At 38.3% G+C, this 24,590-nt stretch overlaps 1 protein-coding gene across 13 annotated transcripts in view; it reads left to right on the top strand.

Annotated features, from left to right (window-relative positions):
- Positions 1-24,590, top strand: part of RBPJ (recombination signal binding protein for immunoglobulin kappa J region) — a 218,420-nt gene that overhangs the window by 127,646 nt on the left and 66,184 nt on the right. For 3 of the 13 annotated variants that reach the window (XM_019453555.2, XM_053901636.1, XM_019453554.2), the window contains exon 2: positions 24,209-24,391. The exons of 9 other annotated variants lie outside the window; for them this stretch is intronic. In XM_019453555.2, the coding sequence (XP_019309100.1) occupies positions 24,375-24,391 (17 nt within the window). In that variant the 5' untranslated portion in view covers positions 24,209-24,374. Of the gene's footprint in view, positions 1-2,887; positions 2,909-24,208; positions 24,392-24,590 lie in introns of those variants that run through there. One more of the 13 variants, XM_019453559.2, reaches the window with a different exon arrangement.

The following is a 24,590-nucleotide window of genomic DNA, read 5'->3' as shown; positions in this document are numbered from 1 at the left end:
CAGAGAGAAGTCTAACAAAGGCTTTAAGGAAAAGGGGATTATATTAGATTATTACTTCAAATAAAGTATTAGATTACTCTCTGTTAGAGATTACTTTAAAAATAAATCTGTGTTCTAGAAATTAGATTTGACTAAATCTAGATTTAGTCAAAGTTAGATTTGACTATAACTGTATTCTTATGGAATGTGTCTTTTTCTTATTTTGTGTAACAAGTTTTTATTTTTTAGATGATACTTTCAACTTTATATAAAGTATTTTGTCACAGATTTCCATTTGTCATTCAATTTTACTTACTTAATTGTCTTAAATGGTTTAAAAGTTTTTACGTAATCCAGTTTGTAGTTTGTCCTTTTGCTTTGTGTTTTGCTTGTCTTCCTCACCCCTAAGATTATGAAGGCATTCTTATGTTTTTCTTATAAATGTCCTTTTACAATTTAAGAAATGATTTATCCCTTTAACCTTTCTGGGACGTTTTCGTTTGGTTGTTTGGTTGGTTGGTTTTTTTGCTGTGTTATGTGATGTAGAGGCTGACCTTATTTTTTCCAAATGTATAACCAAATGTACAGCCTTGTTTTCATATACTCATTTTTTTCTGTCTTCTGTTTTAAAGGGTTGTGGCTCTTAAAATGAGGTCTTTGGACCAGCAGCAATGGGATAATCTGGGAACTTGTAAGAAATGCACATTCTTTCCCACTCTACCCCAGACCTCCTATGTCTGAAGCTCTAGAGGTGAGGAGTCCAGCAGTCTGTTTCCCTCCAGGTGGTTCTGGTGCCAGTTGGAGTTTGTAAAACACTGTGAGAACTCTTTAAGGAAGGGCAGGCCCTCTGTGCGCAAGATCCCATCTCTTCTCAGCTACTCTAGAACATTTGGACAGCCAGCTAGTCTCCCCTGTCTCTGGTCTGTTTTTACCTTTCTGCTGAAGCATGCTTGACAGTATACAAACATGCTGTTATTTCTCTGGACTCTGCTTTAGTCCTCGATTTCTCTTTTGCCCTTTGCAGCAAACTTCCTGTGGAGAGTTCTTCTATCTCCAGTTACTCTTCATTCTCCCTAAAGCGACTTCAGCCAGGCTTTTATCTCCACCACTCCAGCAAACCTGCTCCTCTCCAGTTACCAGTTACCCGTTACCCTGCAGGTTATTGTAGTGGTCAGTTTTTTCAGATGTTATCTGAGTTGATGAACATTTGATATCTTTGATCACTCCTTTCTTGCTCAAACATTTTTTTTTTTCATTTGGCTTGTAGGATACCACACTCTTGGTTTTCCACCTTGCTGTCACCTTTTTCTTGGTCTCTAGTACATTCTCATTTTACCACATTTATCCTGCTTTTTATCCCACACTCTGTACTCCTTCCTGTTTTATTTTTCTCACTCGCATATATCAATTTCTAACTATTTATTATTTGCCTTTTGATTTTGTGTTTCTCTGCCCTACTAAAATAGAGTGCTTGGTACATAGAAGGTACTCAGTAAGTATTTGTTGAATGAACGAAACGATGAAGTGTTCTAGCAACATCACTTTTTGAATACTCTGTCGTTTTCTCACTGATTTAAAACCCTACTTCTACTACCGTTATGTTACCAAGGTTTTTAAAAAATATTTATGTATTTTGAGGGGGAGAACACGCAAGCAGGGTAGGGGGAGAGAAAGAGAGAGGGAGAATTCAAGCAGGTTCTACTCCCAGTGCGGAACCTGATGCGGGGCTTGATCTCACTCCTGTGAGATCATGACCTGAGCCCAAATCAAGAGTTGGATGCTTAACCAACTGAACCACCCAGGCATCCCTAAGGGGCTTCCTGGTATTAATACAGATTCATCTAATGTGTTTTAAATGTAATCTGTTATCTGAATGTGATGCTCAGTAGCCTTGAGATCTGTTGTTAAATTTAGCTCTTGCCATTGTCTGGTGTGGAAAGTAGCAGTCGTGTTTGATACAGATTTAACCCAGGTTTACCTGCTAGTTGGTGGAAGAGTTGAAATTCAGACTCCTGTCGCTAAGGATTGTGGAATCTAGTATGTGATGATGCTACTGGGCACTCTTCCTCTCCACACCCTCCTCCTCAAATTTGAGATTAATAACCTTTAGTCCTCCATCTACAGGATTGGGTGGCTCACTGAATAGAAGAGCCCCTTCCCTAACTCCAGCCAGAGTGAAGATCTGAGGCAGGAGGATGAAGTTCAACAGGAATTTGGTTTATGTGGGATTTTGGTCTCTGCATTTCAGCGTATGATTTTGGAAGAAAGGTTGTGGAAAGAACACAGGCTGAAGGTCATGAAACACATTCTTTTCACTACTACTAACTAATTTGATGCTCTGCTTCCCCTTTTGTTTGTGTGTGTGAATAATACCTGTGATTTAGGCTGTAAGTTAAACAGGATATTATACGTGTCAGAGAACTTAGAAAATAATTCTTATACTGTGTAAACGAAAGGTAGTACTATTAAGAATGACTTGAGTCACGTGTTTTTGGTGCTCTAGATACGTTTGTTTTTTTTGTATTACACTGGAGTACTTTTGATTTTGTTTTATGTCAAACTGTTTTATAAATGTAATTTTAAAGTTTTTGCTGCAAATGTTGTTTTTCTAAGACAGCAGCTGTGGATGTGGCTTAAAAACTGATGAGCATCTACAATGATGAGCCTTTATGGAGCAATGAAAGGCTGCTCACAAATTGTAGCCACAGTTGAAATGAATTCTGTGTTTGTTATTTGTGAATCCCTAAGGGTAAATGTGTTTTGAGGGGGGTGAGTTAGGATAGTACAGACTGAGAAAGTGTTTCTGTTCTGGTAATCTTTGGAGTCATTTCTGCTACTGCTCTTTCCTGTGGCTGAAGGAATTTGGAATATTTTGCTTGACCTCTTTGATGATTCTTTCTCTATATGTATTATTTGGATATATGTAAAGGTAAATTGTAATACTACGATGTTCTGTGGACCTAGTTTCTGTCATCGAATATTTTTACTCTCAGCAACTACTGTGTATAATAGCTCTTGTGAATGATATTTAACCTGTGTCTGCTGTCTAACTATTAAGTGTTGGGCTGTTTGGACCTAAATATTTTCTATTCGGTATGATTAGCTCATGCATATCAATAGTTTTAGGTACAGCGCATTTATTCATTTTTATTTCAAAAGCATATGGTTTTAACATGTTATTGAACAGGTTCAAATAGTTAACTCTAAGTTACTAAAAGTAGTTTTACTCCAAGATACGAAATACCACATCTAGAGCTGAGCTACAAGGAATATTGAGGAGCTGTGGTTTTTTTCTATCAAAATATCTAGGAGATATATTTCTCAAAAGAATTCTAGAAAATGTCTTTTTTTAAAAAAAGGAAGGGTGGAAAAGTGATAGTTGGAACAAATGAGGATCCATGGCCAAAAAAACCCCACCACTGTGTATGTGGAATTATGACCAGTATTTCTGAATGTCTTAGAATATAGAATTGCAAATGTCTGTATTTATGTATTTGAATCATCATAATAGATTCACTTTACTTTTTTTTTCCAAATGTTTACTTATTTTTGAGAGAGAGAGAAAGAGAACACCAGTGAGGGAGGGGGAGAGAGAGGGAGAGACAGAATCTGAAGCAGGCTCTCCACGTCTGCGCGGAGCCCGATGCGGGGCTCCAACCCACGAACTGTGAGAACGTGCTCTGCACTGAAGATGGACGCTTAACTGACTGAGCCACCAGGCGCCCCAGATTCACTTTGCTTTTGTAGACAGTACTTAACATGCTTCTTGATCATAAATTGTTGAGTATTGAGGATATAAAAAAATAAGTTGTTAAAATTGACTTTTTTTTTTTTTTTTTTTGTTAAATTTAGTCTCATTCCTCCTAGTAGTAAATTTTAAACTTTGACAGTAATCTCTTTATTGTATGGGACATGTTTTCAAGAGGATTTTATGCCCATTGAAAAATAACAATTTTTGTGAATTGTACTTACTATCTATAGTCACTTGTAGCTATAAAAGCATTTTCGGTGAGTTACCTCTGATTCATAACCAAGTTTTAGCAGAGCAGATGTAGACTACCAATGGAATAATTAGCCAAAACATATTAGGGGGTTAGAGAGCCCTCTGTGTAACATTTAATTTCTTGGCCAGTTTTATATGAATAATTAGTTTTAAGGCAGTTAAAATGTCTTCTCTTGGGATTTCACAGTTGTCACTGATAGCTGTAATCACTAGGGAAGTAGAAATATTCTTTCCATCGAACAGATGGCTTTCCTAGCTCTAGTCCCTAACAGTGCCTATTGAGGTTGATGTTTATGTTGGATGATTTCCTAATCACACCTTTTGAAAGATCACACCTGGTAAGAGAATATGATGTAGATGATAAAATGACTTAGTGAATTTGAGAACTTGTAAAAGTTGGAAGTGTATATAGTTCCCACGCTCCTGGGGAAGGTAATCTGTTTGTGTTAGAGCAATCGGCAGTGGCTAGTGATGCCTCAGCTGTCCTGTCAGGGATTCCTTAGCTACCTCTTCCACTTTTTGACTTTCATTAGCTCTGACATTAGTGTGCTGTTTTCATTTCTGTCTGGTCAGATGATCAGCCCATCCAGTGCTTTGAGGCATTGGTAGTTTCTGTTAGGATTAAGGATAGGTTTCCGTTGTGTATGAGGAAGACTTCCAGAGGATACAATGATGCAGGGGCTTACAATTACAAGATCACATCTTTTTTCAGCTCTAATGTGAAGCTTTTGTGGACATTTTACTTGTTACTAATGGGATTATCTTATCCCTTTTTAACACGTTTGTTTTCTTTCTGTTTGGAAATTTAAAAACTCTTGCACACGTGTATTGGAGATTTGCATGTATGCTTATGCTCCTGAAATTTCAAAACCATAGTCAACTATTAAGATTCTAAGAACTTTGCATTTGTAGGCTTTATTTACTCAATAGCAATAAATGTTTGTTTGTTTGCTTTGAAGTCATTTCTTAATGGCATCTGAAAGCCACTGACATTTTGGAGATTGGTGAAGACACGTTGCCTTTTGGAAAGATGGGGCTGGGCTTTCCATCTTTAATGTAACTGGTTGGGGCAAGTAGTAAGAGTAGATACAGTTATGGTAGATCTCAACTTTGGAGCTATCAAAAATTTGTCAAGGCAAAAAATTCCGGTGCTTTATACTTGTCAGAGGCAGGGTAGTGGTGCCATTTGTTAGATGGGATGGCACAGAGATAAATGGCACAGTAGAGGAGTTGAGTTAGTGTTGAGGGGGAGAAGTTTCTGGTTTTGAGTGTGTTTAGTTTGAGGCCGTTGTAGGAGAGCCAGATGAGGACATCTGGTGGCCAGGTATGTATATGTGTTATGTCTGTGTTTCCTGGAGCTCAGGAGAGAGGGCCAGGTTGGAGATACACACCTGAAGGCTGTTAGATGGTAATTTTAACCTTGGGCATGGGCACAACGTTCCTTGGGAGTTGGCGTTAAGCAGGGATGAACTGCTGGTGAGCACCAACATTTAAGGAATCAGTAGAGATGTAGAAACCAGTGAAAGGAAACTAATGCAAAAGAGACAGAAACCTGGGCAGTGTAATGTCACAAAAATGAAAAGAGTACTTTCAGAAGGAGGGAAACTAGTCACTTGTGTCAAATTGGAAAGAGGGCAAATGCTGTAAATCCAAGTGTTCACCAGATGGAAGACTTCAAAGACCTTGACCAGAACAGTTTCAGTGCAGTGGGGTCTGTACTGGGGATTGTCATGGGTGAGGGCACGGAGACAACTCTTTCAGGAGTGACGGCTGTGAACTTGGTGTGAGGGACGCTGTGCTGTGTGTGTTGGGATGGAGCTTTTGAAAGTGAAGTAGGCTGGACTTGTTTAGTTGCCGATTGGAAGGAACACAGAGAGGCAAGAGGATGAAACTTACATTGAAAACTCTGTTGGTGCTTTTTACAAAGGGTTTTTGTTGGGGAGGCGGGCGCACATTCAGTAATGCTGTGACTGTGAGGAAGTTCACGAATTTCTGTTAACTTCTCAGTCTTTTCGCGTGCACTGTCTCGAGTTAAGATTGAGATTCTTTTTTTTCCTCCCGAAGGGGTGGCGCTTATGCTTGGTTCTTTAATATTTTTTGCTTGGTGTCTCTCTGATTATGTGAAGTGGTGGTTTTCATTTCCTGTGAAGCCAAAGAAGGTTGCGTGTCTTTGGGATCTTGATCCGCACACACTGCAAAAGCTGTGCGACACGTGCAGCAGTTCGTTTTGTACTGTGCACTGTGCCATAGTTTCTAGACTTCTGATCGCTCACCTGTATCCATAGAAAGGTAACATGTACCACAGTGTATGTGATGATGTATTCAATTACGCTGAACTGTTGTACCTTAATAATAAACACAGCAAAATATGTACGGAAATTTGAAATGTTGAAAAATACTGTGATAAAAATGAAGTAAAGTTTTAAAGAATGGAAAAAAACTTTTTTTTTTAATCTTTGCGCATGTTTTTTAGTGGTGGCATTGTATTTAAAGACCACTTTGCTATTTTTTAAACTGTGGTAAAGTGTACATAATATATACTTCATTAATTTTTTAAAATCTTGGTTAATTTTTTGTGATAGGGTCATTCAAAGGACTAGATTCAAGTTCATTTTATTTCTATACACATCAAGTGATTTTTCTTAGCTTAAAAGCCATTGTTTACCTTAAGTGATTTTAATTTTACAAAAATAACTTGTAGATAGCATACTACAGGAAGCTGCCTGTCTTCACAAGAAAACTAATCAATTTCAGTACATTTTTGTATAAGAAAAACGAGTAACTGTCTTGTTTCACAGCCCTTTGAAGTGCTTTGCCACTAGTTACAGAGCAAAGCAAACCTCTGTGTGGTAGGAGAGATTTTCCTGGTTACTTCTTATCTCATGAAGATACAATGTTTTACAAAACTAGCCACATCCATGGCATCTGGTAGTACTTTGTGCCTTTCTGTCATCCTGTTGTCACTTGCTAATGAAAGATAAAATGAAAGTTCTTGTGTGATGGGATTTCAGTATGCTTTTTACAGGAATCTGCTTTTATTTTGGTTAAAGCAGCCATGCTCACAGCAGATAATGCTCTCACTGGTTTTCTGTAAAATGCTTTTTATTAAAGTCAAAAAAGCTCCCTCCTGAAGATACCTTGTCTTTTTGTTCATTGCTCTATCACTTGCACCTGGAAGAGTGCTTGTTATGTAAAAGACACTCAGTAAATATTTAACTGTATAATGAATTTGCAATTGAGAATATTTTCACATAGATATTTTCTTAGAAAATTTTGCATTTCATTAAAAAGTCAGAAAAGACTATAAGGCATATTAAAAAACCATCTATACTACCAACTATATGGCAAATTTCTTATACTATGTAATTAAAAAAAATTTTTTTAATATTATTGAGAGAGCATATGAGTGGGGAAGGGGCAGAAAGGGGGGCAGAAAGAGGATCCGAAGTGGGTTCTATGCTGACAGCAGCCCAATGCTATCCAGGTGCCCTGAGCTTGTGACTCTTGATCTTGGGGGTCCTGAGTTCAAGTTTACTTAAAAAAAAAAAAAAAAAAAAAAGTCATACTAAAAGGTAGTTTTAGTGAAAGAGACAGTGTGGCTTCTGGATTTGCATGATGACAGATTAAAAGATGTCAGGCTAACTCTTGGTAAGAAACGTGTTTTACTCTAAATTGATAGTTAAGGAAGATGAACAAATTTATTTGCCTGAGCAAAATGTAATTGTAAAGGAGAGGAACTTTACAGGAGTTAACATGTTTTATACATTAATTTGGGTTACCTAAATAATTACTTGAAAATTTTTGCTTTATTTTATTAAGGTGCAAAACGTTTCTCCTAATGCTGTTGATTTAACAATAAATATAGCACCATTATACAGATTATTATATAATCTCTGACCTAGGAAAAACGTAAATACTAAGACTATTCAGACAGAAGTAGGGAAATAGGACAGTGTGAAGGCCTAATGTTAAGATCATTGGGAAAAAGACATAAATATTTGACTGCTGGGATATTGTGATTTATGAGAAATATGTATTTGGTTATTCAGATGACCACACTGCCTTTTTTCATATAGGTCTTCATCCACAGGGCATGGTTCACAGTTGCTAAACCCTTGGGATTTCCTAAGAGATGGGAGTGATAAGGGTTTCTCTTCTTACGTTAATGAGATGACTTTTGGAAGGCCCCTTAAGTTGGGGGCTGGTTGCCGGAGGGAACCAACCTTGTGATTAGAGGGATGGAACTTTCATTCCCCGCCCCTCCCCACCACCTCTGGAGGTTGAACCAATTACCAAAGCCCAATGATTTAATAAATCATGACTTTGTAATAAAGCCTCCACTAAAACCCAAAAGGACAGGGTTCAGAGAACTTCCAGGTTGGCGAACACTTGGAGTTGTTTACTTGGGAGAGTCGTGTATGCCTGGAAAGGGCATGGAAGTTCTGTGCCCATCTTCGTACCTTGCCCTGTGCATCTCTTCCATTGGGCAGTTCCTTAGTTATATCCTTTTATACTAAACTGGAAGGCAGTTCCTTAGTTATATGCTTTTATACTAAACTGGAAATCTAGTGAGTGAAATGTTTCCCTCAGTTCTGTGAGCAGAGCTTGCAAATTAATCAAACCCAAGAAGCTCCTTGGAACTTCCAGTCTATAGCTGGTCTGTCAGAAGCACAGGTAATAAACTGGGCTTGCAACTAGCATCAGAAGTGGGGGTGGGGGCAGTCTTTGGGACTGAACTCTTCACCTGGGGAATCTGTCTCCAGGTAGTGTCAGAATTGAGCTGAATTGTAGGACATCCTGCTGGTATCCAGAGAATTGTTTGTTGGTGTGGGAAATACCCTCCCCATGTTGGAATTGGTACCAGAACCCATTTAACCACATACTTAGGTCTCCAGGCATCGCTTAAACTTTTTTTTTTGAGAATGCTCTGTGACATAAAGAATTGATTCAAGGCAACTATGTCTGTCAGAGTAACTTCTTTATATGGCCTGTTTTCTGTACAAACTTTTATCTTTTTCTATGAGCTTTCTGTTTTGATGGTATGTTTATATATTTGGAATTATGTATATGCTAGATGGAACCTGCTGCCTTAGTTTATACAGTCGGTTGCTCAGTAGGAAAGCTATAGTAGCAGCTTCTCTAGTTAAGAAGGGAAGTATGCCAAGAGCTGCCTTGGTGTATGTGTGTTTGTGTTTGTTGCGTGTCTACTTTGGGATCACAAAGAGTTGATATTGTTTATGATAGCGATACTGTTTATCTTTGATTAAAGATCAATAAAAAGTCATTTAAGTTGTTTTTAATTCAAAGTAGCATTAATCTCTACTTCTACATTTTTGTCCTAATGGTAGCAGTTTTAACACATCCATTGTTTTGTCTGTAGGATTGGAGTTGACCTCACAGCTTTTAAAAACCAAAACCAAACAAAAAACTCTCCGCGGCATTTTAGTAAGTCCATATAGGAGAAGGTTCATAGGAATTGTTTTGTCTAACACATACAGGAGTTTCTGCCACGATGCCATATATATCTTGACAAACCTTGGACTGCAAAATCGTGCTGTGAAAGTAATAAAGCTTATTGGGGCAAAACGGATGGATGGGGCAGACTACTGAAAATCCATGGAACTCTGCTCTTGAATACTAACTAAGAACAGTAGCAATTCTAATAAAAAACAAAAAACAAAAGACCACACTTTTTGTACCTTGTATTACAATCAGTCTTCGGAGTCTTATACCTTGAGCTATAGCCTCCTCACTGTTGTAGGAGTTGTAAGTTCTAGAAGGGCATTGCTTCCAAGAGACCATTCATTAAAATTAAAAATTGAATCCGAGGTGTGTAGCCTTCTTCATTAATCCATTGTTTGAATACAAGTGGAATTTTTTTGCAGTTTCTTCATCTTCACAGGCAGCTTTGTTTTGCCAAATAGGTTAATTTAGCCAAAAGAGTAACAATTCCTGAAGCCACTAGATCAACCTCTATTTACAAGGAAGAAAAGTACTTTTGTAGATTTTTCAGGGTTTTTTTCCTTAAAATATTCATCTTTTGCTAAGGTTTTCTCTCTAATTGTGAAAAAGCTTGTTCCAGTTGCCTTAAAACATTAATATGCTGGGAAAAATCATGTTAATGTCAATATGACTTCCTTTTATACTAGCTTTATTTCCCTGTTTCTAGTCTCCTGAGAAGTAATTCACAGCAAAGGGAGATACATTGTAGCAGAACAGAGTTTATTTTTGTTTTGATTGGATTTATAAAATTGCATATGGTGAGTGGCAGGTGAGTATTAGTTTTGGAATCAGACCAGACTTTGAATTCTGGCTCTGCCATTGAAATGTCACTTTCTGCAAGTTACTTGACTTCTTTAAGCCTCAATTTCTGTATTTATAAAATGGAATTATTATACTACCCACAGAGTTGGTAGTAAGTAAATGAGATAATACTAGACAATCTTTTTTACACACCAAGTTTACTAATAAATGTTAGCTGTTATAATTCAGAATATTCTTCAGAGCATGACCTAACATACCACTACCAAGGAATATTTTCAGCAAGTTTTAACATTTCCAATAATTTTTACATCTTGATCAGTTTTATTTAATATAAAATAAGAGAAGACAGGATTGTGTTTTTATCATCAAATGTAGGTCACAAGGAAAGGATATATATAAAATGTAGTAAACGAGATTTGTATTTTCATTTTTTGGCAAAGATTTGTATAGTAAACTGATAAAATAATCAGAATATGCAGAAGTTGTGACTATATTTAGGCTCTTATGACGTGAAGGGGCTACAAACAAGTTTTTTTCCTTAGGTTACAATAGGGATGGACTTTTTTTCATTTAAATGCCATTGAACGTTTTATATTCTCTTCCAACTCGAAGCTTTCATTTTGCCCGATAAGTTGATATGGAGCTCCATTTAAAACTTACTACTCAGTCTTTTTAAAATTGATGTTGCCTGTTGACATTTTTATTTCTGAAGTTAAAAATATCCCATCTGCGAACTGTCTGGTATCATGCACTGAAATGTTTTCAGCAAATTCTATTCACAGTCATGTCTTAAACACCTGGTACAGGCAAGAATTTTGAACACCTTCAGTTTTGTAAAAGATGAGTTAAAGTTTCGTCCTCAGTAGTTTGGGCTGTAGTGCAGAATCTGTCATTGCTCATAACTAACTGCAGGATGCCAGGAGAATACAGTGGCTCCTATAATAGAGACATTTCACAAGGAACCTTGAGGTACAGGAGAAGAAGTTCATTCAGACTGGGGGTTTTAGCAAAACTCAAAGGATTTCTTCTTCCTCTTCTTATTTTTAAACTTTTAAATTATGCTAGAGGAAGATGAGTTCTGGAAATCTGGAGGCAGATTTTGTGCAGGAATACCTATGTACTGACTCTGTCCTCTGCCCCTCCCAGTAGGGATGTGGTTCTCTTTGGAGACAGATTAAGTTGATTCAAAAGCCAGGAGTGCCAGTGTTTACAAACATTCTTTGACTGGAAGAAAATAGAAAGTCAGTTGAAAAGTCAGCCTGAGTAGTGGCCCAGTGAGAATGCATCTGTTTTCTCAACTCTGCTCGAGCTGAACCTGAGTGTGGTACTGACAGCTGTGAGAGCCAAGGTTAATCTGTGCCAAGGTTGGCTGCCTGCGCTTCTCCAGATAGCCACTGCCATTCGGTTAAGTTTGGTACCGTTGGCTAAATAGAGTAGGAGCTAAATCAGGCCAGATAGATCAGGAGAGTCTGTCTTACCTGTCTGTGTAGGTGCTTCCTGCTTATTTGTAACCTATTGAAGTGTAACACAGTTAATACAAGAATATATTCCTATGTCATTATGATGATAGTTGAGAAGTCTCCAATGCTGCTCTCTTCCTCAGAGGTAACCACTGTTAAAAATTTAGAACATACTCCTCCAGACAATTTTCTGTGTACTTACACGTTTAATGTACATACATATAGTTTGGGTTTTCTTCAGGGCAGATGGTCTCATATTCCTATCTTATGTTTATTTTTAAAATGTAATGGTAATTCTTGCGTTCTTTTCTTGGCATGTATTTAGGATTACTTCACTCTTGTTTTAAATCTGTGTGGTATTCCATACCCATAATATAGGTGTAATGGAATTTATTTAGCCACTTCCCGTTCGGTGTACAATTAGATTTCTCTTTTAGGAACAACACTGTAGTAAATATCTTTGTGTGGCACATATGCATGAATATTTTTGCAGGACATACTTAGAAGTGGAATTGCCAGGATACATACACATTTATAGTTTTGATAGATGCTGCCAAAATTGTTCTCCAAAAGCTTATATTACTCGCACCCATATTTATAACAGTATATGAGAGTTGGTGAATACAATTCAATGGGAATGGAAACAAAGGGGATTCTGCACCGATAAAGAAGCATGAGTAAAAGCATGGAGGCAGGAGAGCCTAGTTGGTATGGTGAGGAAACAAGGAGTATAGAATCTGATGTAGAATATAGGAAGTAAGAAGGGCTTGTGGAAGATGAGTCCAGAAACCTAGGCTGGACCAAATAACAAAGTATTTTTTAATGTGTTCAGAACTTTAAACTTGAGTAGACAATGGAAGCCTTTCAAAAGGTTTTCATGTGAGCTGTATTTTAAGAGCAGTAACTATGAAGGCTAGATTTTTGAGGATGGGAGATTGGCTATGAGGCTGTTAACAGTGATCATATGCAATAATGAAGGTCGCGGCCTTAGAAACGAGAGGAAAAAATCAGATTCAAGCAGTGGTGCAGATTTAAAATCAGTCTTAGTGGCTCAGGATGAGAAGGTAAAAGATTGAATGTTGTGGCTCTCCGAGTGCCTAGGTGGCACCTTTTATGAAGATAACAAAAATAGAATGAGAAATAGGTTTGGGAAAAACCTAGGTTTGAGGAAAAATAAGGGAAATTTTTATTAAAATATAAGGAATAAAATAAGTTACTATCCACTGATATATTTCTATAAGGTATGTTCAGTTTTTTTTATTGTGGTAAAATATACGTAACATAAATTTTAAAATTTTAACCATTTTTAATTGTATAGTTCACTGTCATTAAGTACATTCATATTGTTGTACAACCATCACCATCGTCTATCTCCAGAACTTCTTCTGTCTTCCTAAACTGCAGCTCTAAGCCCGTTAAACAATAAGTCTCCTTCCCACCTTACCCTGAGCCCTGGTAAGTAAATTGGTAACCATGATTTGGCATTTTGGTCTCTATGAATTTGACTGCTTCAGGTCCCTCCTGTAAGTAGAGTCATACATTATTTGTCCTTCTGTGACTGGCTTATTTCACTTAGCATAATGTCTCCAAGCATCCATTTTATAGCATGCGTCAGAATTTCTTTCCTTCTTAATGGCAAAATAGTATTCCATTTGTGCATATGCATTTAAAAAATCTATCCATCTGCCAGTGGACACTTGAGTTGTTTTTGTCGAGGTTTTTGGGGGGAGGGGATAGGTCTTATTTTGTTTTATTAGAGTGTGAATACAGTAAAATTGAGTTTCATAAAACTGTACAACGACGGTACTCTTGTGTAGATCCACTACTAGAAAATAGTGTTTGTTGCCAAAGATGATTACAAAAGATCTCACTTTTTTACAACTCCTGCATATTATGGCTATTGGAAAAATGACCCCAAATGCTTATCCTACCAGTGGGCAGACGCTGTGATGATCCAAGGTATAGCATAAACTGGATTTAGAGGACCGCAGGCTTTTAATATCATTATTGGAATATTGTGAGGATTAGGCAATATGTACAAAATTTTGTACACTTTGAAGTGCCCAAAACACAGAGAAGGTATTGTACTAGATGTTCTAGCCTGCTTATTGTTTAACCGAGGAACTGTTTTTGAAAGAATTTTGAATTATTAGGTAGATGAAATAAAATAGTCCCTGCATCTGATGAAATAACCTAAATGACACAGGTTTCATAGAAGAGAGGTGAACACCGAGAAGGTGTTACCTGTTAATTGTGAAACTGCCTCCAGAATCTTGATGGCTGTCATAATAATTTTCTAATTGAAATTACAATGAGAACAGAGAAGTGAGAATAAGTGTATGAGGGAGGGTCCTTGCTCTTTTTATTCATTACTCTCTAGAAAACATGTATTTACTTCCCTAGCTCTCTGCAGTCCATTGCTCTGTAGCAGAGTTGTAATTATAGGCTCACCATCTGAATTATAACTTTTATTAATACATTTCATTGTAGTTCCATTTCAGAAAAATGTGTTGTTTTGGAACTCATTCACACATGCTTTTCCTTGCTGTTCCTTTCCTATCAACACATACACCCACACATACTGTTTGTTGCATGTCAAACTTGCATAGCATTTGGCATTGGAAAATTGAAAAGCATGAAGAGAATACAAAATATAGATGAAGATGGGAAATGGAAAATTAAGACAACAGATTAAAAGGAGTGTCTGGAGACTTAAACTAGTTCTTCCTAGGATGGCTAAAGTTATAGGACAGCTCTTAGCTTTAATAATTTCTTTCAGTCCCACTGTAACAGGTAAGCTAATGGAAGATAATTGGTAATTTAAATGAGATGCTTAGCATGTGGAAAGCACTCCGTGTTACTGTTAAACTTATTATTTCTAATCTGTGGGTTTGAGACTGAGGCATTTTAGTAGCTGGAGAGCATCCGATAATAGGTTGCTGTTCTTAGCTGAAATTGCCTTTATTGTTTAACATCTGCAGTGTTTGACTATGGATTATCTCCCTTAAATTAGTCTCTGTTATTAGACATTTTCTTAAATGTTCTTGCCACTTTATCTTTTATTTAATACTGACGATTGCAGATGGCCCAGGATGCATAATTAAAATATGAAGATTATCAGAACACTTGTTTAATAAAGAATACTTTTACCTCATCAGTTTTTTTTTTTTTCTAATCCAACCGCAAGAAGGAACTAAAGAGACTAACTTGACTTGTCACATCTCCCTACCCTTGGCAGAAAGTTCTGATAAACTGTAATTTTAAACTCTATTAGAATATCTGAGCGTATCCAGTTTATGTATGTCCACATCAGACTACTGAAACCGCCCTCAAATCTGCGGTCTTGCCCAGCTCAGTAACTCACTCCATCCTTTGGTTTTTTAGGCTAGAAGAAACCTTGGAGTCACCATTGGCCTCTTCCTTTTTTCCTCCAATTCTGCCATCCAGTGTGTCAGCAGATGTTGTTTTGTCGTTAAAATATGCCCAGGGGCACCTGGGTGGCTCAGTTGGCCGATGAGCCTCAGGTCACAATCCCAGGATCATTGGATCCAGCCCCGTGTGGACCTGCTTAAGATATTCATTCATTCATTCTTTCTCTCTCTCTCTCTCTCTCTCTCTCTCTCTCTCTCAATCTCTCTCCCCCCTCCCTCCTTCCCTCTCTCCCCACCCCCCTGCCCCTCTCCTGCTCACATGAGCATGTGTTCTCTCTTTCTTTCTCTCTAAAAAGATGTAAAATATGCCTGTAGTTTTTGTCACGTGTGACATTTCCACTGCTTCCACCCTGGTGTCAGGCTCCGTCATCTTTACCTACATAGTTAAGTATCTGCCTGATTTGTCTCTGCTTCTTCTTCCCTTATGTCTCACCATCTTTCTCTGCTCACCAGCCAGACTCATGCTCATCTTCCTTGGCTTAGATCTTAATCTTCCTCGACTCAAAATTTAGAGTAACAAGCTGAGGCCTTGGTGATCCGTGGTGGCCCCAAGAACAGGTGCATGCGCACCCCTACCCATACTCCCTCACCCTCACACAGTGGCTCGTCTGATCCATTGTCCTGCAGCCTCTGTGTCCTAGCCACACTGGTGTCTTGCTTCAGGAGTCCTGGACCTGCCGCTTTCGCCACCTCCTTCAGGTCTTGGCTCAAATACGACCTCGGTGAGGGTTTAGTTAAAGTTGCACCCCGTATCCTGTCTTCCTTGTCCTTTTCTTCTCTGTTTCTCTCCATAGCATTTACCACCATATGGAATTCTTAATTACAGTGTTAACTCTGTGCTGGATTTTGGTGTGATCTGTGCAGTCAAGTATCCTTAGTGCTTAAAAACGGCTGCCACGTTGTAGTTGTTCAAATATTTGTTGAGCTAATGAATTTGTCAAGAGAAAGGAGAGAATGCTTGAAGGCATGATGAGTTAGAGCCACAGACTGGATCATCGCCTGCATAATTGGAATAAACATTAAGTGTGAAAATTTTTTCAAACTTAAATCATAAGTACTTCTTGAACATTAAATTAAAACATTCCTAGGAAAGTGTTTTATTTTGATTCTAGAATTGTGGCATTGGCAGACGACGTAACTGATTCCCAAATTGTGCTTCCAGAGTCCGTAAATGTTTATGCCTCCACAGGCAGGCAGTGTTTTTTTTAATGCTTTCCTATAGAAGCATTATTACTGCAGTTTTGTGCAGGTATCAGCCACCAAGATTGTGATGGGTGAGACGTCACGTGTTCAGTAAGTGTCTAACCTGTGACTCCTGACTCGACTGCAGAACTTGATCAGCACATTCTTGTGTTACTCATGACAACACGCTCTTTTCAAGTCACCAAAATTTGCATTTTATTTTAAAGAAAAAGGGACCTAAGTAGCTAAGCTGAAGGAGCTAATAGAAGCTCAGTTCACCCGTAAACTCATAAATGTGTACGTACATAAAAAGGACGAAGAAAGTAGAGGTAAATTTGACTCAGGCTCTTTAGCATTTCTTAGTTTCCTCCCAAGTCCTAGAACGGAAAGAAGCTTCTGTTGATTTGCTTGTTTTGAATAAGTGTATAGTAGTGTTTATGAGCTGATTTAGTTTGCTGCTACTGCTTTTGCTTCCCTAACATCCTTTACTCAGCACTTTTGAACTACTGGTTTTTCATGTCCCTCTCCACTTTCCCCCCACTCCTAGCTTTGGTCTCTGGGACAGGTAACAACTTGCTAACACCGATCCATTTGAAAAAGGATAGGGGTGTGTGTGTGTGTGTGTGTGTGTGCGCGCACGCGCGCGCGTGTGTGTGTGCGTGCGCGCGCGCATGCCTGTGTGTAATTATGTTTAAGTTATACCTGTGTATATATACTGTGTCATCTAGAATTCTAGCAGAAATATGGGGGCATATCGTGGTTGAACCCTGGGTGTTTATTCAACTTTTTTTTTAAGTTTATTCATTTTTGAGAGAGAGAGAGAATGAGCGTGAGCAGGGGGAGGGCAGAGAGAGAGGGAGACACAGAATCCAAAGCAGGCTCCAGGCTCTGAGTTGTCAGCACAGAGCCTGATGTGGGACTCAAAACTCACGAACTATGAGATGATGACCTAAGCTGAAGTCGGACACGCAACCGACTAAGGCACCCAGGTGCCCCGGGTGTTTACTATTTTAAGAGTAGCAGCAGCCTCAGCCACTTTGATGGAAGTTTTTATCAATGTTACCGAAGATTAGGATATACGTTTTAAGAAAAGAGTTTTCCCAGTTGGGAGTTCCTCAAAAGTAAAATTAGGTGAATATTCCATCTTCCAGAATTGCTGTATCACAATGTCTTTTAGTTATTGAGCCTTGTTGATCTTGAGTTTAGCCTCTTAGCTGTAGGTTCTGATGTTCTCTTATCCGTAATTGGAAAAGGAAGTACAGTTTTATTATCAGGATGGGAATCGTGAGAGTTTATGATTCTTGGAAAGATTCTTTGAAAATTACTCAAAGTTAGGTTTAACTTTAGGTTTATAATCCTCTTTAGCATTGGCAAAAACTAAAGTTGAAATTTCCTAGAATGTGTGGTTTTCATACTTTTGATAATAGCAGTGGTTAATTTTCTGTCATTATATAACAAGATTGTTTCCAAGACTTGGTTGACAGAAATTGTTTAAAATTCAAGTGTCTGTAGAACACATCCTGTAAATTATGTTACATAATTTAAAAGACTTTGCTTCATCAACTCAGTATACCATGTTTTCTCAAAATATTTTTATATACAATAAGCTTGTGAGGATTTATATAAAAATACCAACTTGGCTCAGTATGTCATACGTTGTAGGTGCTGAAAACATTAAAAAAAAAAAAACATGTTTTTCACTTCTGGTCTCACCTATTTCTTTTTTTTTTTTTTTGTCTCCTTTATTTATGTATGTATGTATGTATGTTTGTTTGTTTGTTTGTTTATTTAGAGCACATGAGCCAGGGAGGGGCAGAGAAAGAGGGAGAGAGAGAATCCCAAGCAGGCTCCACACTCTCAGTGCAGAGCCCAATGTGGGGCCCCATCTCAAGATCTTGAGATCATGACCTGAGCTGAAATCAAGAGTTGGGATGCTTAACACTCTGAGCCACCCAGACTCTCCTTTACTCTTATATTGTCATTGTGATGTTAAAGTCTATTTCACACACTGCTCCTGCAGTTTGGGGGTCATGCGAAGAGGTCCAGAGATCTGAAACACCATTGTGTGTTCTGAGAAATCTCTAAGTTCCACTATGGCTAGAACGTACATTGTATTTGTATGGGTAGGAGAAGCTAAGAAGCTGGATCAGGAAAAGACCCTGTGGGAATGCAGTTGTCCAGCTAAACCCCAAACGCAGCAACCTGTATTCTTTCATAACTTTCTTAATTTTATGTTCTTTTGTCGTCCAAACTTAATTTCTTCAAGAGTAACTCTACCTCCGTATGTTAAAAGCTGGCAAATTTCTGTATCACCTTTTAATGATCTCTTAAATTTTCTGTTGAGATTTCTCGTCATTTAAATGTAAAGAGTAGAATTGAGAAAGAAGGAGACAAAAATATGTGACAGATCAAAAACTTTTTTGGAGTATTTTCTGACCTTAGATTCTTGATTTAATGGGTAAATTTTCTTGCCCTTTATTTAGAAACATAAAGTTGAAGGACAGAAATAAAGGAGAATTTAAGAGTCTGTGATTTAGAAAGTGACCTGCTAGTTGGCATGAAATCAATTTATTGGGTTACAACTAGCATTTAAATTAAATCATGACAGAATAGGATACAGTTAATATTTCTGAGTGCGTATCAGGTTATGTATAAAAACCTACTTTTGGTGATGGTAAGCAAAGTTTGGAAAACTCTTATTTAATATTTATGTATGCTTTTAGCATTTCTATCTATATTGTAAAGATAGTATCCATTCATTTACTTAGGTATTTGAGAACCCACTGCTTCTCTTTCTCATCCTCTGTCTCCTTTCATTTGGGCAGTATTATGTGCCAGATACTGTTCTAAAGCTTTTACATGTATTAACTCATTTTTTTTTTCTTCCATTACACAAATGGTATTTTTATCCCAATTTTTCAAAAGGAGAAGCTCAGGTGCCTAGTGATGATTAACTTGCTTGAAGTTGCATAGCTAGCTCGTAAGTTGTGGATCTGGGATTCAGATTCAGACCCAGGCAGTCTTTTCTTCAGAGCCCGTTCTTCTAACCACCACGCTTCATTGTCTCCTGTGTGAAGACACTTCTCTGACACTGTGATAAGTGCTAGAGGTACATCTGAAATGGTTCTTGATGTCATGGAACTTAGATATTTATAAATGTTGTATTTATAATTCTCTATATTTGTTAAAATATATAAAAAGATACACAATGTGGGAAAACACTATATGTAATTAAGTAACTGTATATAATTAGCATATTACCATGTTATAAATTTCAGTATCATTGACTGTTATTTCCATTGTGTGGATATGGCATAATTTAACTATTCCTGTGTTGGAAAGAAATTCTCATTCCTTTCTTAGTTAAGTAATATTGCAGTGAACATCAGAATGCATTCATTATTGTCATTTCAAATTACTATGTGAGTCTATTTACAAAAACCTAAAAATTTGAAGTTACTGGCATCTGTTTCTAATTTTTTGAAGTTTACCCTTTAGCAGTAGTGCTAATCTACCTTCATAAGCATTGTATTCAGTAGTTACAAACAAAACAGAATTCAGTCAAAAATGTCCTATGTCAAACTATCTTCTTTTAAAGTCTCTGTTGTCCTTAATATTGTCATTGCAGTGTATAAGCCCTTCCTAAATATTTTCTTTCATTTACTCAGATGTTTCTTTTTTTTTTTTTTTAATTTTTTTTTTTTAACGTTTTTATTTATTTTTGAGACAGAGACAGAGCATGAATGGGGGAGGGGCAGAGAGAGAGGGAGACACAGAATCGGAAGCAGGCTCCAGGCTCTGAGCCGTCAGCCCAGAGCCCGACGCGGGGCTCGAACTCACAGACTGTGAAATCGTGACCTGAGCCGAAGTCGGACGCTTAACCGACTGAGCCACCCAGGCGCCCCCAGATGTTTCTTTTTTTAATTTTTTTTTTAATGTTTCTTTATTTTTTGAGAGACAGAGACAGAGCATGAGTTGGGGAGGGGACAGAGAGAGAAGGGGAGTCACAGATCCCGAGGCAGGCTCCAGGCTCCGAGCTGTCAGCACAGAGCCCAACGCGGGGCTTGAACTCATGAACCATGAGATCATGACCTGAGCCGAAGTCGGACGCCTGACGGAGCCACCCAGGCGCCCCTCAAATGTTTCTATACTTACTATGTTTTAGAGTATATCAGACATGCCCCCCATCATGAACATTCTTTGTTTAGTTGTCAATCATGTATCCAAAATGTGGTGCGTAACATTTTCACATACTTAGGTCATTAGTGCCTAGTTTGTTCCAGGTCTTTGGTAGTTAGATAATACGTTTAAAAAGATAAAGATAACAGTTTCCCTATTGGACATAGCATAGTGAAGGAGGCTGTAACGACTGGCATGGAAATATATTTGTCTCTTTTATAAGAAGTGAAATATTTTGTAGACAGTTGATAGAGTCTTTAATTAAAACACTAATTTTACAATTAAAAAGTATATAGTTGCACATCAGAATTTCTGAGGGGCATTCCTATTGTAATCCACTATTTTGGATATTAATGCTTGTAAAATGAGTTATACAGAAGGGTTAGTGTTACTGATGAAGATATTTTTTTTTAATTTTTTTTTTAACGTTTATTTATTTTTGAGACAGAGGGAGACAGAGCATGAACGGGGGAGGGTCAGAGAGAGGGAGACACAGAATCTGAAACAGGCTCCAGGCTCTGAGCGGTCAGCACAGAGCCCGACGCGGGGCTCGAACTCACGGACCGCGAGATCGTGACCTGAGCCGAAGTCGGCCGCTCAACCGACTGAGCCACCCAGGCGCCCTGATGAAGATATTTTTAAAAAGATCTTTAAGTTTTTTATTGTAATAGTTTGACTCTTAAATGTAGTAATTCTGCAGGATTTTGTTTCAGCAGTGTATAAAATGGTTTCTTTGAGTCATCTAACTACTTACCAAACAGTGGCCGTAGTAGTTGTGTTGATCACTTCTGCAGTTAGTTTTGGAATGTAGTGTGGATGCATGGTTTCCATTCAAATTTGAAATTGTTTAGGAGTTTCCTTTCCTTAACTTGGCGGATTTTTCTTCGGTCCTTTTTGTTTCTTTTTTAGTTTAATAATGTTTTGAAGTATTGGAGGGAGCTGTCCATCTACTTTTGGGGAGGGGGCTTGTTTTGTTTGTATTTTTAATTACTGATAACCTGACTGAATGGCCTCCCCTCTCTGAGCTAGTAAATATCTCTTTCCATGAGGCTAATACTGGTAGCAGTTTATGAGACAGGACCTGTTTGGAAAAATGTGGCAGTGTACCCTCTTTTTTTTTTTTTTTTTCTTAAGTAGGCTCCACACCTTACATGGGGCTTGAACTCATGACCCTGAGATCAAGAGTCACATGCTCTGCTGACTGAGCCAGCTGGGCATCCTGGCATGTATCCTCCTAAGGAAAATACTTTTCGTTGCTCATTTTTCTTTGGTCATCTAAAATTCATGTTGATAACTACTGTGGTTTCCAAGTCCTCTTGAAAAGATATTTAAGTGTATAACTTCATGGAAATACTAGATTTCATTTGTAGGACTCAAATGGAGTTTCTGATTTTAGTGTATATGTCTGATTCTAATCCTTAGTGGTTTGACAAAGTGTACATATAAACCATGGCTACAGATCTATTTACGTATGTTTGACTGGGTTTTGAGTGAAGAAGTCTTTGTAAAATTAAATTATTGTTAGGGGCGCCTGGGTGGCGCAGTCGGTTAAGCATCCGACTTCAGCCAGGTCACGATCTCGCGGTCTGTGAGTTCGAGCCCCGCGTCGGGCTCTGGGCTGATGGTTCGGAGCCTGGAGCCTGTTTCCGATTCTGTGTCTCCCTCTCTCTCTGCCCCTCCCCCGTTCATGCTCTGTCTCTCTCTGTCCCAAAAATAAATAAAAAACGTTGAAAAAAAAAATGTAAAATTAAATTATTATATCAGCCAGGTTGAAAAACAAACGTAAGTGTTGGACTTGATTTCTTCTGACTTACTCTAGAAGATAGATTGGCGTAGCAGATTGCTTAAATAATCTCTGAGCCCGACCTCCCCGCTGCAGAAGGAGGCAACTAACTCCTCAGTCCGGGCGTGGTAGACCAGGATGAAATAGCAGTGGTGCTTTGCACGGTTCTTGGCATAATGACAACGGATGTCAGCCTCAGGACCCCCACTCCCCCAGCAATATTCTGCAACAATATCGTAACAGATAAGTGCTGAAATTCTAGCTAAAAGGTCTAGATTTAGGTCCTAGTTCTTTTACTGCTTGCTTTCTTAGGTCAGTTAGTTGGCCACAGTGTCCATTTTGTCCTCTATAAAATGAGGTTCTAAAAATGAAACGACGTAATGAGTAAGAGCTTCGGACCTAGGCTTTGATTCTTTTTTATCTAATGTATTTATATTTTGCCCTACTTCCCAGTAGTTGGCATTAATTTTTACGTGCAAGGGAGGAGCTGTCCTTCAGGAATATCAAGCTAGTAGTTGTGTGTAGGACGCATTTACTTGGAGGAGCAGGGTATAGGAAGCAGCGCGAGCGCCCTTCCAGGGAGTTGTAACATCTATTGGCCCGTCAGGAGGCCTTGAGGTGAAGTGAGAAGGGTCAGGGGGGTTCCACTGCGTGGTAAAACAATCTGTTCAGAAAGACTACCGTGGCTCTAGTGATTTCACTGGACCGGGTCCCTTGATTGTGTTCTTCATTAGCTTCTTCCTGCCTACGCTGGTAGAGTTCTTTCCTCTATGCAGTTTTGTCACTGTTATCAGCTTTCTGAACAGAGACCTGTATTTTGTTATCTGCGTTGTCCACAACCTGCAATAAATCTAAATCTCAAAAATATGTAATTTTCTGACATCGGACTTTGAAAGGTTTTCATCAGTTGAATCTACTTTTGCAAAAAGGAAATAGTTCCAGTTTTTCCTTAACACAGACTTTTTAGTGCTGGCTGGGAAATTTTGTCATTTTCCATTTCTTGTCTTTTACCTTCACACGAGCTGTTCTGTAGACCCAGAGCATCACAGACCTGTTCCGGTGACTCTTTTTCTTTGGAAGCCCTTTTTATGGCTTGCTTTTATTTCAGTCATCCTAAAGTAATTTTAATTGCTTTATGACAAATGCGTATTGATTGTCAGTTAGTTTTACTTTCTCTGTGTAGCTTGAGTACTCCTTCTGGTGACTGTTACAGATTGCCAAACCTGAGGCAAAAGTAGAGTGAATTCTTAGATTTACAATGTGGCATATAAACTTACCGTATCACTTGAATAATGAAGTGTTTTAAGTATTTTATATAAGAAAGGTGGGTGGGAGTGAGGACCGCGGGACGGAAGCCTGCCAGGGCAGCCACAGAGCAGCAGTACCACTTGGTAGTTAGCCATGTGTTGTTCATTGATACGTGCATACTCTTATAAAAGTAAGCTTTACGAACTGGAGCTCTTTTCAGCGTAATGACTTCCATGGAATTAAAAAGATTTAGCGATGTTAGCATCAGGTGGGACAGGACCCTCTGCTGTACTTACTAATGAGTTCCCTTTTATACAGGTTGTGTGGGTTATTTTCAGCTCTCTCTTAACACAGAATAGAAGAGCTGGTCAATCAGAGGCACCCACCAAGTGTTCAGATCTGTCTTTTAGATTATTTTCATTTCGTGAAAAGAACACTGAAGAATCACTTGGGGCAAAGAGATTTGGTGGGGTTTTGTTGGATCTCCATAAAGCCAGAGCTGTCGCGCCAACTGCTAAGCATGTATTCCTTCTCATCCATAATGAGGCCTCACGTTAAAAAATGACTTCCGTGGTAGCAGCAGCAGCTTTGTTTTTGTTAGTCGTGGCAGCAGTTAACAGTGCACCAGTGGCTTAACATACCAACACTTAAGTCCTTATTTTTTGTTTTTGTTTTTAAGTCATTGAAATTATGAGACTATCATTCAAATGGAAGCGTTATAGTTCTTCGGAACCATTATGATCTCAAAAGGAAAGGAGAATGATACAGATACACTGGCTGAGGTGTTTTGAGGTGCATCGAAGTGTTCCAAGCTGTGACTTACCTTAACATGTTCTTGAAGTACCATGGCGTGGATTAAAAGGTATGCTTTAGAAATCTCCCAGTGACCCCAGGGTCATGGATAGAATGAACGCTCGTGATTCTATATTGAATTGTCACATAGTTAAAGAGATTTTAATACTTAGATTATAGATGCGGTTATGGATTTATGGTGATAGTATTTTTTTTTTTGTTAAAAAAAACCCCATGTATCTATTACCAGCTTGATGAATGATTCCCTC

This window comes from Panthera pardus, unplaced genomic scaffold, assembly GCF_024362965.1.
Source record: "Panthera pardus isolate Hobbes unplaced genomic scaffold, ASM2436296v1 HiC_scaffold_13, whole genome shotgun sequence".
In the NCBI taxonomy this organism is placed as follows: domain Eukaryota; kingdom Metazoa; phylum Chordata; class Mammalia; order Carnivora; family Felidae; genus Panthera; species Panthera pardus.
The sequence above is the reverse complement of the archived record's forward strand: the minus strand, read 5'-3'. Positions and strand labels throughout refer to the sequence as shown.